The 15,166-nt window shown below is 41.2% G+C and overlaps 1 protein-coding gene across 1 annotated transcript in view; it reads right to left on the bottom strand.

Annotated features, from left to right (window-relative positions):
- LOC121165982 (aspartyl/asparaginyl beta-hydroxylase-like) overlaps positions 1 to 15,166 on the bottom strand; it is a 150,997-nt gene that overhangs the window by 5,254 nt on the left and 130,577 nt on the right. Inside the window, exons 19-20 of the mRNA XM_040995007.1 lie at positions 13,019 to 13,110; positions 12,515 to 12,648 (exon numbers count right to left, since the gene is read on the bottom strand). Of these exons, the coding sequence (XP_040850941.1) occupies positions 12,515 to 12,648; positions 13,019 to 13,110 (226 nt within the window). The remainder of the gene's footprint in view (positions 1 to 12,514; positions 12,649 to 13,018; positions 13,111 to 15,166) is intronic.

Here is a 15,166-nt window from a genome sequence, read left to right as displayed (position 1 = left end):
TTATGCCAAGTGAAATCCAGGTACTGGATGATTTCACTCATTTACAGTCTTAGAAGAATCAAATTCATTGAGATACAAAGTAGAAGGGAGGTTGCCAGGAACCATAGGGGCGAGGGTGCAGGAAGTGACTGTTTAATGAGTATGATGTTTCAGCTTAAGAAGATGAAAGAATTTGGATGATGATAGCTTTAGAAGAATAACATATTTAAAATGACTAAACTACATACTTAAAAACAGCTGGATGGTATTGTGGCTCAGCGAGTTAAGGTGCTACCTGCAAAAATGGTTGGATTCCAAGACACTTCATGAACCTGGGAAGACAGTAGAAGATGGCCCATGCGTTTGGGCCTCCGACACTCATATGGGAGACCCGGATGAGATGCCTACCTAGCTCAGGGCTTTAGCTTGGTACAGCCTGGGCCATTGTGACCATCTAGGGAGTGCATTACGGATCTCTCTGCAGATTTCCGCCTCTGTCTCTCTATCACCCTACCCCTCATCCCATAACTCTGTCTTTCAAATAGATAAAATAAGAAAGGAGAGAAGATGGCAATTTTTATGTAATATGTATTTTACTATAATAAGGAAAACAGAGGAAAAGTAAAGGAGAGCATGAGGTAAGAGATACAGGAGTGGATAGCAGACCTGAAGATCCTGGCTCTTCATATTTATGTGACTACAGGACAGTGACAGGGGCTTCTTGACTTTCAGTAAGTTTATGTCCCAACAAACCCATCACAAATTAAAAGCATTATAGGTAGAAAATGCACTAATTCCACCTAGTGTTCAGAGCATCTGAGCTGGGCAGCAAAATGTGCTTCAGAGCGTGGGCTGCTCTTCTCTTGACCATAAGGCAGGCTTGGAGCTGCACATACTGCCATTGTTCCTGATGGGCAGACAGGGGGCACCACACAGTCTTAGCCCAAGCAAAGATTAAATTCAAATTCCAAGTGCAGCTTTACTGAATGCAGATAACTTTCATATATACATATATGAAAAATTATGTTCAAGTATTATAACTTGGATGATCTGTACACAGCATATTTGAGTCTTATATCCTCATTTGCATAGTGGATGCATGGTTTGCACATAGTAAATACTCAATCAGTGGTAGGGATTACAAAAGCAGAGAAGAAATTAGAATACAGAAATCAGAAATAGCAAGCAAAAGAAAAGATAGAGATGAAATATTGGGAAAATGTGAGTGTCACCAAAAATTGCTTTGTATTACTCCTTAAGAAATCTAACTTCACTTGAGAAAAGTGAAAACTCCTAAAAGTTTAAGGTATCAAAAACCTTTAGAGAGTCTGTGAATACATTTTGTACAACAGTGACAAGTGATTATTAAAGTTTTTGGGTGGCAGTGAATCTGAAAGATACTTAAAGGAGTGAAAGTAATTAAAATAATGAGAGAAAATTCTGGCTTGCACAAAGTGACAGTCTGTATTAGACTCTGAGAGGTGTTGCAAAGACAAGATTAGGATTATAAATTTTATGGGAGAAAATACTTAAGCATTCCATTCACTAACTTAAATTCCCTATGAACTGTGAAAAATTATTAGCCCAGTGACACACTGGTCACTCAGGAATATGGGTACACATGTCTAGAATATTAGCACCACTGGTTTGTGGCTTACAAGTTACATTAAGTCAAATGTATGTCAGTGTAAACTGCTAATTAACCATTTCTTTAAAACAGGAAAACTGGGAAGTATTCCAAACGTTTAAGCAGCTTTTTTTCCCCAGGAACATAAAACAATACTGAAGCAAATCCTGCTATACACAAATTGACATTTGCCCATGATTTTCTTTGATTGCCCATAATTTTTCTCAGGAAACACTGATGATCCTCTTAGTGGGGATTTTTCTCATGCAGATCCCTTCTGAATATTTAAACATGGTGCCCTTGAATCAGTTATCAGAATGATGGACAGTGCAAACAAACCCAGAACAAACAGTCCAGACCAAATTCGGAAGCAGGAGAGGGAGGCGATTTTATCACACTATGAAGACCAGGTCCAGACTGAAGGAGCTGCTGGGTTAACTGAGACAGAACACAAAGGTGGCAAAGGTCTGTAATCTCTTCTGAATGGAAGCTAAAGACTTCCAACACAGTGCACAGGAATTCTCCAGGCCACTTGCTTTGTGAATGCCTTCAGCACATATGGTAAGACCCAAAGAAGTAGGCTCAGGGATGGGGTGGGCTGCCTTCCTCCCTGGCTGTCTAATTCATTCACTCTATGAGCATCTTACCATGAGCAGAAGAAAAGTCTCCACAGTGAATCGATAGCTATGAGAATATCTGGTTGCCAGAAAAAGCCATCTTACATATTCTTTTATTTTTTCAATTTACTATAATTATAATTAAGGATAATGATAGAATTACATAGCTAGTTAGTGTTTGCAATTCTATTGAGAATGTCATCAGTAGTAATAAGGCTAGGTAATACCAGAAGTTCATGGAGTTTTCCACCTAAAATCTTTCCAGGTAATAGATTAGTGATCTCTGCTAAAATGCTCTGAGGTATGCAAATGCAATGGCTGAAAGTGTCACACAAAAGGAGCACATGGAGAGAGGTTCAGCTCTTCACTGCCACAGGGACACCTCAGTAGTAGCATGTCACTAGGCTTGTATCAACAGCATGGCCATTGGGTCATGCTGAGCATCAGATGCTCTGCTACTGTGGCCTAGAACGCAGAGAGAAAGGAGGTTTCTTGACCCCCCCAAATTACTGAAATATGAAATGGTATTCTTAGTACTTCCACTCCCCCTACCACACAGAGAAAACAACAGTCTTTTTCTCTGGAGAAAGCACTTTTCAAAAAGTGAAGACAACTGTGTTCTTACACTGAGCAGCCATTCAGCTGTGGCAAAGTCTTGGTTTCCCCATTTGTGTAATGACTAGAAGTGCATTAGAAGGGGCCAGAGTGGTGGTACAGTGGGTTAAACGACTGCTGTGATGTTGGCATTCCATATGGGAAGGCCAGTTTGAGTCCTGCCTGTCCTGCTTTCTGATTCAGCTCCCTGCCAATGTGCTTGGAAAATCAGCAGAATATGGCTCAAGTAGTTAGGCTCCTGCATCAATGTGGGAGACCCATATGAATCTCCTGGCTTCAACCTGAACCAGCCCTGTCTATCAGAGCCATTTGGGGAATGAACCCCACAGATGGAAATGCTCTGTAATTCTGTCTTTGTCACGCTGTATTTGACATCAATAAAATGGAGGTCAGTGCTGGGGTATATAGGCTAAGCCTCTACTTGATGCACAATATACCATACAGGTCCTACTTCGAGTCCTGTCTGCTCCACATCTGATCCAGCTCTCTGCTCATGGCCAGGGAAAGCAGTGGAGGACGGTGCAAGTCCTTGAGCTCCTGCACCCATTTGGGAGACCTGGAAGAAGCCTCTGACTCAGATTGGCTCAGATCTGGCTGTTGTGTGCACTGGGGCATGAACCAACACACGTGAGATCTCCGTAACTGCCTTTCAAATAAAAATAAAATAAATCCTTAAAAATAAATAAAACACCAAAAGACAGCCTGCAAGGCTCCTTCTAGCACTACAACTCTCTTAATTCTCTGGGCCAAGACCCTGGTTAGGGCTTCCTTTTCCACACCACATTTCACAGGATATAATGAAGAAATTTTCACCTGAGAATAGGCAGAGTATCTGCTAGTTTGTTTCATGTAAAATAGTTTTACCGTAAGATGGCTAACTTGACAAAGGATCTTGATTCTCTACAGATTCTGCAAATATTTCATCATTGGACAATCTCTGACCTAGAGCCCTGTCACTTGCTGCCTTGTGGTGGTGGCATCCTGCCATGCAGGTGGTCACAGGGTTCTATGTTGCTCTACAAGGACCAGGGAACTCCAGATGCCACCCTGCTGCCCATCTGCACTGCCCCTCCCTTCTTTCTTCTTCCTCTTGGTCCTAGGGTCCCAGCACAAGGATTTGGAGTATAACAAGAACACAATATATCTTGACAGTAAGACGCTGGACTTTCTAACATGTCTATACCTACGATGTCAGGATACACTTAAGTAGCAGAATGATGGACTTGTGACTGTTGTGGAAAGACTATACCATTGTAACAATATAGGGGAAACCAGCACGTGGGAGAGGAGCCAAGGGAACTATATTATAAAAAATTAAAAATGATAAAAAGAGAAGAGCATGACATCCTCATGGGGGGCACTGCCATCCTCCAAGCTTTGGTAGCTTCTGGGAGTTATGGATATGGGACTAAGGTATAGGTGTTCTTGGGATATGTGGTGCTGCCCTGATTCCTGCTCTCACAGACCCAGACCCCTTCAACCACTGCCCCTCTGCACCATTTCTTCAGCAGCCTTCCTGTGTATATTCTTTGTCTTGTTCCTAGCTCCTAGAGGTCCTCATTTCAGTCCTCTCAGAGTGCACACGCCAGGCACTAAGAGTGTCCATTGTTGCAGGAGGGCTTGCATCCACTCCCTGAAACACAAAGGGCAGAAATCTCTGTGTAACAAAAAGAGTATAAAACCTCAGACTTGGTGCACCTGCCAAATGGTACTTTATAACTACAGTGCTTGTTTTTCTTTTTTTTTTTAATTAGAAAGTCAGATACACAGAGAGAAGGAGAGACAGAGGGGAAGATCTGCCATCTGATGATTCACTCCCCACGTGGATGCAATGGACAGGGCAGAGTCGATCCAAAACCAGGAGCCTAGAGCTTCTTCCAGGTCTCCCGTGCAGGTGCAGGGTCCCGAGGCTTTGGGCCGTCCTCAACTGCTTTCCCAGGCCACAAGCAGGGAGCTGGATGGGAAGTGGGAAGGCTGGGACATGAACCAGCACCCATATGGGATCCTGGAGCTTGCAAGGTGAAAACTTGAGTCACTAGGCTACTGCACCAGGCCTATAACCACGGTTTTAAAGTGCACTCGTATGGATTGTGTTTATGCTCAATACACACAGAGATTGACTTTTATCATCCCATAAGGAAATCAAGACTCAGTGAAGTGTTGCAGGTTTTCTTGTTACACTTGAAGGGAAAGCCAGAATTTGAAACCAAAACATGTTACTTCACTGTACTTAATTTGAATTAAAAAAGATAAATTATACTAAAATCTCAAGAAGAAACTCTGGCTGCATTTTTTCTATAGAAACATTATTACAAATGTCATTGTTTCTGGTGTCCTTTTAATAACAATTGTGATATAAAAACCTTTCAGGGACTGGACCAGGAATCTCTGCATCATTTACCAGCACCATAGAGAAATTAATCCTAACTTCTCAACCAACAGTTCGGCCAATAGAGGTTTAGAACACAATGAGTTTTGATGTGAGAGTTGTCACTCCCTGCTCAGGTAGAAACATGAAAATGTGTGTGTGCATTCTGTGTATTTGCTGTGTATTGTTGCAACATACAGCCATGCTAAATAGAACACAGCCGATGTGCTTTATTCATGTGTTAAGTTACTCAAATGAAGGAAGAAAGGTGATAACACAATACTATTTATTAACCAACAAATGTTCAGGAGAACATTTCATTCAATTTAAAAAAATTCTCCTGCAGTCTTAAAGTCTCAGGTATTCAGGCTTCAGCGTCACTTGCGGATCAGGTCACACTGCAACACAGATGGTAGCTGGGTTAATCTTGCAAACGGATTTAGGATTTCAGGGAAAATAGTGCAAAGGATGAAAGGAGAGGTGAAAAAGTGTCGACATGATCTAGTAATTCAGAGCTTCCATATGTAATTGACAATTTTAAGAACTACTTTATCTTCTTGGACAACTTGTAGAAACAAAACAAATGTTCTAACAACTCACAGCAGATTAAAAAGAATTAAAGTCTTACTACAAGCATTGCTATATGATTTCTATGCAGTCTACCTAACTGAAATCTTGAGCATTTCATGAAAATATAGGTAGTGAAATAGCTGAGCTGTGTGGGGAAAGGATACTATTTCTATAGACATAAAGAGAGGCATTAAATGACTCATGATATATTTCTTTATGGCTACACCAATGCCAACATATCCTTTCCTGGCTGGCTGCATCCTGGCCACGTGAGGCTGGCAATCTGTAGGCACCAATATAGTCCCCTATAGGTCTGTGCGGTCATCATTCACCTCTTGGAACAGCTCCAGCATAACTTGGAAGGCCTCTTAGAGAATCAAAAGAGTGAATCCTTCTTTGAAATCATTTAAAGCTCAAACAACTCAGACCCTCCTTGGGGTTAACAATTAATACTCATGGTCACTTGGCTTGCTTATTCATTGAATTGAGTTTATACAGCTCTGGATTAACATTTCTGAAGAGCTCATCTTACAGACTATAAAGGAGGAGTTCCTCAGTAACAAACACATAGCACAGAAACAAAACTCCATAGCAGTTTTCTGCATTATTACCCCAGCTGTCTGGAAATGAAAGACAACACTGAACACAGCATGGCCCTCATTTTGTAAACAGCTGGAGACCCCAACCTTACATAGCAAGGTTATGGCGTTGTGGCTAGGATCACTGACGTTCAAGGCAGAAATTTTGTGAGAAAGGCTTTGTTTTTTTAATTCTTTATGTTATGACACAGCTTAACAGGCACTGGGGTTTCCCTTCCCCCTCCCCTTCTTGTTCTCTTTTCTGGTCTTTCACCAGGTGCCTTCCAAGTGCCCTCAGAAGTCCATCAAACTGCCATGAGGGACTTAGATGTTGTAAAGGGCTGATTTTAATGATGGGGATTGAATGTCAACTTCCCTCTACTAAATAGATATATCTACTTGGAACCTAGAAATCTAGGCTTATTTGAAACAAGGCTCTTTGTAGACACAACCAAGGATATCGAGATGAAATCATCATGGATTAGAGTGGGAACTAAATCCAAGGAGAAATAGCCTTACCAAAGATAAGAAACGGTGCCATGGTTTGAATATCAGTTTCGGCATTCTCCATAGGCCCAAGTATTAAAGGCTTGATCCCTATTATGGAAACTGATGGATTCAGGATGAAATCCTAATCCTATTATGGTATTCTGAGGTGGGGTTCCTGAGAAGTGATTGGATTGGACCAGGCTGCTGGGGTGAGGCTTCTGTGATGAATTCCAGGTGGTTTTACAAGGAGGGACCAGAAAGTAAAGGCAAGGTGCATTACCTATCTCTGCCCAGTGGGTTCTCCACATTCTCCTTCCTTTGCACACATCCACCATCCACTACTCTCTTAGGATGCTCAACCAAAGGGGCCTCCCAAGCTTGCAACAGGAAACTCCAAAACCCCTGAGCCCAAGTCATCCTTTTTCCTTCATAATCAGCTTGTCTCAGGTATTTGTTACAGTGATGAAAACAGAACAAATGCAAGCACAGAGATTGGGAGAAAGAAGTGAATACAGGGGCAGAAATGGAAAGGATGCACTGTTAAAACAAGAGTGCCAAGCCTTGCCAGCAGCCAGCCTAGGAAGGAGATGGTATGTTCTCTCTGAGCCCCTAGAGGCATCCAATCTGGTCAACATCCTGATTCAGACCCTGGCCTCTGTTACTGAGGTAGAACACACTCCTGCTGCCTTAAAGAACTCAGGTTGTGTCAATTTGCTCTGGCAACGCTAGGAAACAGTAACAACCCTGGGCAAGTTAACTGATGTTTACGTCCAGTATCCTTGGTAGGAGAATTCAACAATCCTAACCAGATAGCACTGTTGTAAGGATTAATGAGTCAATGTATATAGAGTGCTCAGAACTGTGCTTGAAACAGTTTTATCACTGGCATTGGTAATACATCATTACCGCTAATACATCATGCCACTACCATCATCATGACTATAGAGTCTCAGCACTACGAAACACCTCAGTAATATCTATTTGGTATTGGGATTAAAAATACTTTAAAACTTTTTCTGTTTTTTTTTTCTTTACAAATTATGCACAAGGAACATCTATTAGTTTTATAATCAGAAGGCATTTATTCCTTTGAAATGCTCATTTTGTTTTTAGTGACTAAGGCCGCATGCCTGCAATTTCATCATCAGACAGAGACAGCTGCGCTATGTTTATAGCAATGAAAGTTCTAAACAATGTGTACAGCAGCAGGATTCTCGTCATTCTGGAAAATGGTAATCTGATGGTTAACACCTAGAACTATATTGCAAAAATTGCCACAGCTAACCTACTTACTTTCTTAGAAGTTGAGATGCTCTGAAAAAGGGCTTCCTGGTGCTCAGCACAAGGAAGCCTGATTTCTTGGCATTTGTGTTTCTCTTCTCATGCTAACAGTACTCAAACAATCACAGCAAGAAACCTGTCCATTTTATGTTATACTCTTTCTGTCCTCAGAATTGATCAATTGTCTACCATTCAGAAACGTAGTTCTTTCACTATAAATATTACATAATTTAATAGGTTAATTTGACCCATTTCTCTTACAAAAGTCACTGTTTTTGTAACAAAATATTGAGTCTGACCCAACCATCCTGCAGTTAAGGATTCTCCTGGATGAGACTGCATCAGACATAAAACAAGTGCAACAGGGGGAAATGAACAGTTGCTGATCAATTGTCATCTTGAGGTGGAAGGGAGCTGGGGTTCCACCGATTATTCAGGAACCTTCCTTTCTATAGAGCCACCTTTCCAGGCCAGCAATAGGCAGGTGGGGGAGGGGAAGGGACTTTTTAATCATCATTGTGAATATGTAAATCATACCATCAGCAAATCATTGTTCTCAGCTGCTGTCACAGGAAGGGGTTGACTTTTAGCTCAGCAGACACCAAGGGACCATCAAGTTAATGGTTTCATTCAAGATCCCTTTCTGGGTATGCTTTAGGACTGAGACATATAACCCCTTTTGCTTCTTTCTTGTAGGTGAAGAGGGTTCCCTGCTGGTGTCTACTCTTCCAGGATGGGCGGACATACAGTCTCCAGTGTTAAGTGGTCTAAGGAAGTGTTTCTTGGGAAGTGAGGTGGGCAGTGCACCTGTTGATGTGCTGCTCGGACAGGTGTGCAGGTGTAATGTCTGCATTGTAAGCTTTACATGCATCAAGTCTCTGGCTCCAGCCAAGCACACTGCTCCACTTTCTGATTGGTACACACATAGTTGCAATATGAGAAGCCATCGTACTTGAGGCTACTCAAGATTGGGCTCAGTTATTTACCCTTCTTTGGCCCTGCCTGTGCCTAAGCAGAATTAATCTGATGATTCTGCTGCTCCAAGTGTTTATACGTGGAACAGAGAAGAGACAGCAAGGAGGAAAAAAAGGAAGGAAATAAGGAGAGGAGGTAGTATAGGGATGGAGTCAGTGAAGGAGAAGAGACCCAACAGCAAGTCATAAATCTAAGCAGCATTTAGGAACGAGGTTTGGGACTCTTACGCTTCTCTATTCTCTCAGGCTCTATTTGAGTGCCGAGAAATTGGCTCGTTCATCTCTGTCCACCCCAGTGTTTTCTCAAATCCTCTGTGTATTCCCTGGGTCCCTGGTTATGTCCCTGCTCCTTATTTCTTTCACGCTAACTCAATATGAATCCCCTTGTGTTATAGAAGATTTGTTCCATTATGGAAGAGTTGTTCCTCCTGGTCTATCCGGCCATGCTGTCTCTTTCCCCATCTTTTTAGTTCTCTTTTCACTTTCTGTTTTCTACATGTAGATGTTTTCCTGGACTCTTCATTGTTTCATCAATACATTGTCTTTCAGCCTTCCTTTAGAAGCTCCTGCTAAGCTCAACTCTGAGATCATTGTCTCTACACTTGATTTTTCTTCTTAGCTCTGGATCTATTTCTAGATGACTCCTGGATACTTCTGCTACTCTGATCCAGTAGCAACTTATGGATAAAACACATGCAAACTCTGAATTCATTTCCTTTACTTGAATTTGCTTCATGCCTTCCAATGTCTGTAGAACTATTTCTAGGCCTACTATTGATTCAAATTGGAATATTGATGGACTGGAATTGAAGATGTACTGGGGACTGCTCCCTACCTTATACCAAACACTCAAGGTTAACTTGAATTGGTAAGCCTAACACCCCCTGCATTTGTTTTCTGTTCCCCATTTCTATCTAGCACCTCACTTCTACCTGGTCTTATCTCTTGGACAAGCTGCTGTGACAACCTGGTAATCGTTTCCTCATCTTCCCTGATGACAATCAACTGCAGCTTCCACAATAACTTCTTTACAGGCATTTCATCTCATCTGTTTGCTATCCAAAAGAATTTATAGGTTAGTTTCTAAACTATTTCATTTCCGCCTTATTTTAATGTACCTTAGACTCCTAGTTTCAGAAAAGATACAAATATTTTTAAAGATTTATTTATCGAGGGTGGTATGATGTTCAGTGTTCTAACAGGCCAATATGCCAATATGCCAATATGCCATACTGCAGTGCCAATTTAGACACTGGCTGCTCTATTTCAGATCTAGTTCCCTGCTAATGGGCCTGTAAAGACAGCAGACAACGGTCCAAATATTTGAGTCCCTACCATCCATGTGGAAGACCAGAAGGAACTTATTGGTTCCTAGATTTAATTTGGCTCAGCCCCAGCTGTTATGGCCATTTGGGGGAACCAGCAGATGGAAGATCTCTTTCTTCCTTTGTCTCTCCCTGTTACTTTGCCATTCCATTAAAGGAATGAATGAAAAAATCTTTTTTTGTAAAGATTTATTTATTTATTTTCCTTGAAAAGCCAGATTCATAGAGAGGACAGAGAGAAAGATATTGCATCTCTTCTGGTTCATTCTAGCAGTGGCCACAAAGACCTGAGCTAAGCTGATCTTAAGCCAGGGGCCAGGAGTTTTCTCCAGGTCTCCCACATGGGTACAGGGACCCAAGGTTTTGGTCCTTCCTCTACTGCCTTCCCAGGCCACGAACAGGGAGCTAGAACAGAAGTGGAATATTCAGAACACAAAATGGCACATATATGGGATTCTGGTAGATGCAAGGCGAGGACTTTAGCCACTAGGATGCTGTGCCAGGTCCATGAATCAATATTTTAGAAAAGAGAGAGTAAGACAGTGAGAGAGGGAGAGAAAGAAACTGATCTTATACTCATTGGATCTCTCCACAAATGGCCACAACAATTATGGCAATCAGTCTGGACCATGCTAAAGCCAGGAGACAGCAATTTTATCCTGGTCTCCCATGTGGGCAGAAAGCCCTAAATATTTCGGTTATCTTCTGCTGCCTTCTCAGGTGCATTAGCAGGTAGCTGACTTGAAAGTGGGACAGTAGGAATGTGACTGGCTCTCCAATATGGAATGCTAATGTTAGAAGCACTGTCTTACCTCACTGTGCTGTAGCATATTATCTCACATGCGGCTCATAAATCTTGGTCCCTATGCCTTTGCAGATGCTGTTCTGTTCTGGAATGCCTTTGTTTCTTCCATATTCAATGTCCAAATCTCTAGTATTTTAACCAAAATTCCCAAACCTCAGCTGTACCTGTTTCCTGGCCCAGACCTAACTGTCTTTCTTACAGCTCATATGGCATCCACTCTTCCATTGTCTTCCCAGTCAGAACCATGTGGCAGAGCACAGCCCACACTGTCTTCACCTTGTGCTGCTCTGCCTTGCACAGGACAGGTACCCACCAATGACCAAATGAGCAAGACTTTGAACATGCACTCAGCACTCCAGCTGCTACAAAGGACCACAGAAATGAATGCATAAGTAATCAGCAACTTGGTCTCTGTTCTCAATGAGCTGACCACTCACTGTGCAGACAAGGCTAATACATTCTAATTAGTACCAAACAATGAAGACAGACAGCAGGAGTTGATGTGCACTCCAGGAAATCAGAGCAGGGATTCCATTCTGAGACTAAACTGAGTATTAGTAACAGTTTTATCCTGGGTAAGTGAAATGGACGGTGTTTCAAAGGTACTGAGTGTAAGGGTTACAGGCACAAAAGCCAGCGTAAGCATGGTTTGTTCACAGTTCTTGATAACATCTGCCTTGAGTAGGAAAGGAAAAAGCAGGCAGGGAGAAGACTTAAGGCTCACCATGATATCCCTGCATGCTGATGCAAGAACATGGATGAAGTGCCTTAAGGCATCATTTATTAATCAGTAAAAATCCCTGCAGTGCCAATGTCATCTAGGCAAGTTTCATAAGCATGAGACAGAGATTTGAAGGGATTGAATAACTGGCCAAGATCACACAGAATTGAGTGGTAGAACTGGTATCTAAGAAGCAGGTTCTTTTGTACCACATAGTTCGGTCATAGAACGAAACAGAAATCATAGAGTTTTATGCAGAGGACTTCCCACATTTATGAACATGTCTGGTTGCAAAGCAGTGAGCAAATACATAACATAATGCAGGACTGAGTACATGTTAGCACACCTGGATGCAAGTGTGCCTACCTACAGAGAGAAGTAAGAAGGCTCAGTAAGTGAATAAGAGTATCTGGAGGAAGGCACCCACAAGTTGTGCCCTATCTCTAGGCCAATAGGAAGAACAAAGAACCAAAGGAGCATAAATGTTGCACTTAGCTACTAACAGAGATGATCAAGCAGATGCAGATTTGTTGTAACAGAGAATGTGATGAAAAAAAAACCATACCTGGTCTCGTTGGCACACCGGATCTTGCAGCCTTCTTTGGGAACCACCAAGCCCAGGTGCATTCGGAGTCTGCAGTTCGTGGGCCCTGTGTGTGGCCACACGTGAGTTCCAGGATGCATGATGGAATATTTGATCTAAGCAGGAAATACACACTCACTTAATTACTTATCAAGATGTAATGGGATTATTACACTAAAGTGACAATACAGAATGTCTGTCAATTTGGATTAGGGCCACTGAAAGAATCAGAATTCATGTTCACATTTTATTCCTTTGTGAAGGAATTAAATGTAAGTGATTGCATATTCCACAAAGCCATAAACACTGAACATTTCCACCCTCAGTTCTAATATCAACCATATGTAATTAGGTTTAGTAAAGAAAGTGGAGTGAGAAAAGATAGATCAATTTGCATTACAGAAAAGGTTTGCTTCTTATGGAGTCAGCACTGCCTGTTCCCAACAATTCATTGAGTTCTCTGAGCACATCAAACCCTCCTGGTACCTGTCCTCTTCTGCACCCTGTGGTCTCCGGAAACTTCTCTAGTAAAGTGCAGGTTTTAGGAGCTCCTTTGCAAGCATTCTCATTTTTTCTTCCTAGAACAATAAAAAGTAAAACTCTTTTTAAAAAAGCAAACCTTGGGAAAGTTGTAACTTACCCTCTTGCCATATGTGACTCCCATATCCATACTTACTTAGAAATGAGAACAATGAGTGAATACAAAAGATGAAGTGTCTTCCCCCAGTTAATAGCGACTGTCAGAGCAAGGACCTAAATTCTCTGCTCAGTGATGAAGTATTTGACTAAGATAGGAGAGGTACAGCCTATGTTGAATATTTTACTTTTCTCCGGTGGCAGGCAGAATAATATTCCCTCTTCATGTGTCCATATTCTAAGTTCTGCAACATGGGAACAAGTAAATTTTAATGTAAACAAAAATTAAGGCTGGAGATAGCATTGAGATTGTTAATAAGCTGATCTTAAAGGCATTATTAAAGACTAACTAAGTACAAGATCCCTAAAGGTAGAGCAGGGAGACAGAAGAGGTGTAGAATGATACAGAATGAGAAAGACTTGGCTGGCTTTGAAGACAGCGTAGGATCACAAGTCAGGGAATGTGGGCAACTTCTACTAGCTGGACCTCCAAGATGTCACAATGAGACCAGCTGCAGACTTCTTACCCTTGAGGCTATCCAAACAGAACAAAACCAAACCACGAAACAAAGTAAAAATGTAAGTGTGTATTTTAAGCCACTAAATTTATGGTAATTTGTTACAGTAGACTAATGTAAATATCCATTCCTCAGACTGTATTAAAGATAAAGCAAAGAACCCTATTTCAATAGGAATTTAGTGCATTTTCCAATGTATAGATCAAAAATACTGCCCTGAAAATGCAGAGGAGACACTTGTTGGATGATGCTTCTGTGAGTAATACTGTCAGGACCTGAGATTTGGGGTATAGATTTCAGCATCCTGGGCTGAGGGATATCTTCACATTCTATGTAATCACTGTGTATTAGAAAAAAAAGTGTTCAGAACGCACACAGCATCATTTGCTCTCATAGGGAAGGAAAGTGGAATTTTAGAAGTCTTAGACATTTTGATTCTATTCAAGATTCCTACAAAGAACTTCTACATCTAAGGCTGAGTTTAACATTATTTGCTTAAAGTGAGATATGTTTTGTCACAATGAGGAAACAATCAAAAACCTGGAAATAAAGCTGACTCAGCTAAAAAAAAAAAGTATTCAAACATTAAGAGACACAACTAAAAGGCCAAATATAAGAGTCAAGGGAGTTCCAGAAGGCACAGAAAGAGAAGCTGCATTTAAAGATATATTCAATGAAGCAATACATGAAAAGTTCCCTAATATGAAGAAATTGGAAACAACATACAGGTGGGGCACAGAACTCCCAACAGGGTTGGCCCAAAGTGATCTTCCCCATGACATATGATGATCAAGCTCTCTTAAGTTGAACACAAGAAAAAGATTCTTAAATGTGCATGTGAAAAAAATCAATTGTCATATAGAGGAACCCCAATCAGACTCATAGCTGACCTCTCAGAGGAAACTCTACAGGCTAGAAGAGAATGGAATGACATATTCCAGATTCTAAAAGGAGAAAACGTTGTAAGCCCAGAAGAACTTACCCAGCAAAGCTTTCCTTTGTTTTTGAAAATAAAATAATCCTTCCACAATAAAGAAAAGCTCAAAGAATTTGTCTCTTCCAGATCTGCACTACAAATGATACTTAAAGATGTTCTCTTGACAGAAAAAAGGAAATATTCTTCACCAAAAGCAAATGCGAAGAACATCCCAGTGAAACAATAAGACTAAATCAATCAATGAATAACCTATTGCTAAAATGACAGGACCAAATGACAACCTACCTATAATAACCCTGAGTGCAAATGACTTAAACTCACCAATCAAACATCATAGATTAGTGCAGTGGATCCAAAAACAAAACCCATCTATCTGTTGCCCACAGGAGACACATCACACCAACAAACATCAGTGGAAACTAAAAGCAAAAGGATGGAGAAAGACCTTACAAGCTAATGGAAAGGAAAAACAAGCTGATGTAGCTATTCTTGTATCAAATAATATAGACTTTAACGTGAAAAAACATTAAGAGATGATAAAGG

This window comes from Ochotona curzoniae, unplaced genomic scaffold, assembly GCF_017591425.1.
Source record: "Ochotona curzoniae isolate NIBS_2020 unplaced genomic scaffold, NIBS_Ocur_1.0 contig_1071, whole genome shotgun sequence".
Lineage (NCBI taxonomy): Eukaryota > Metazoa > Chordata > Mammalia > Lagomorpha > Ochotonidae > Ochotona > Ochotona curzoniae.
Note: the sequence above shows the minus strand (reverse complement) of the source record. Positions and strands in the feature narration are given on the sequence as shown.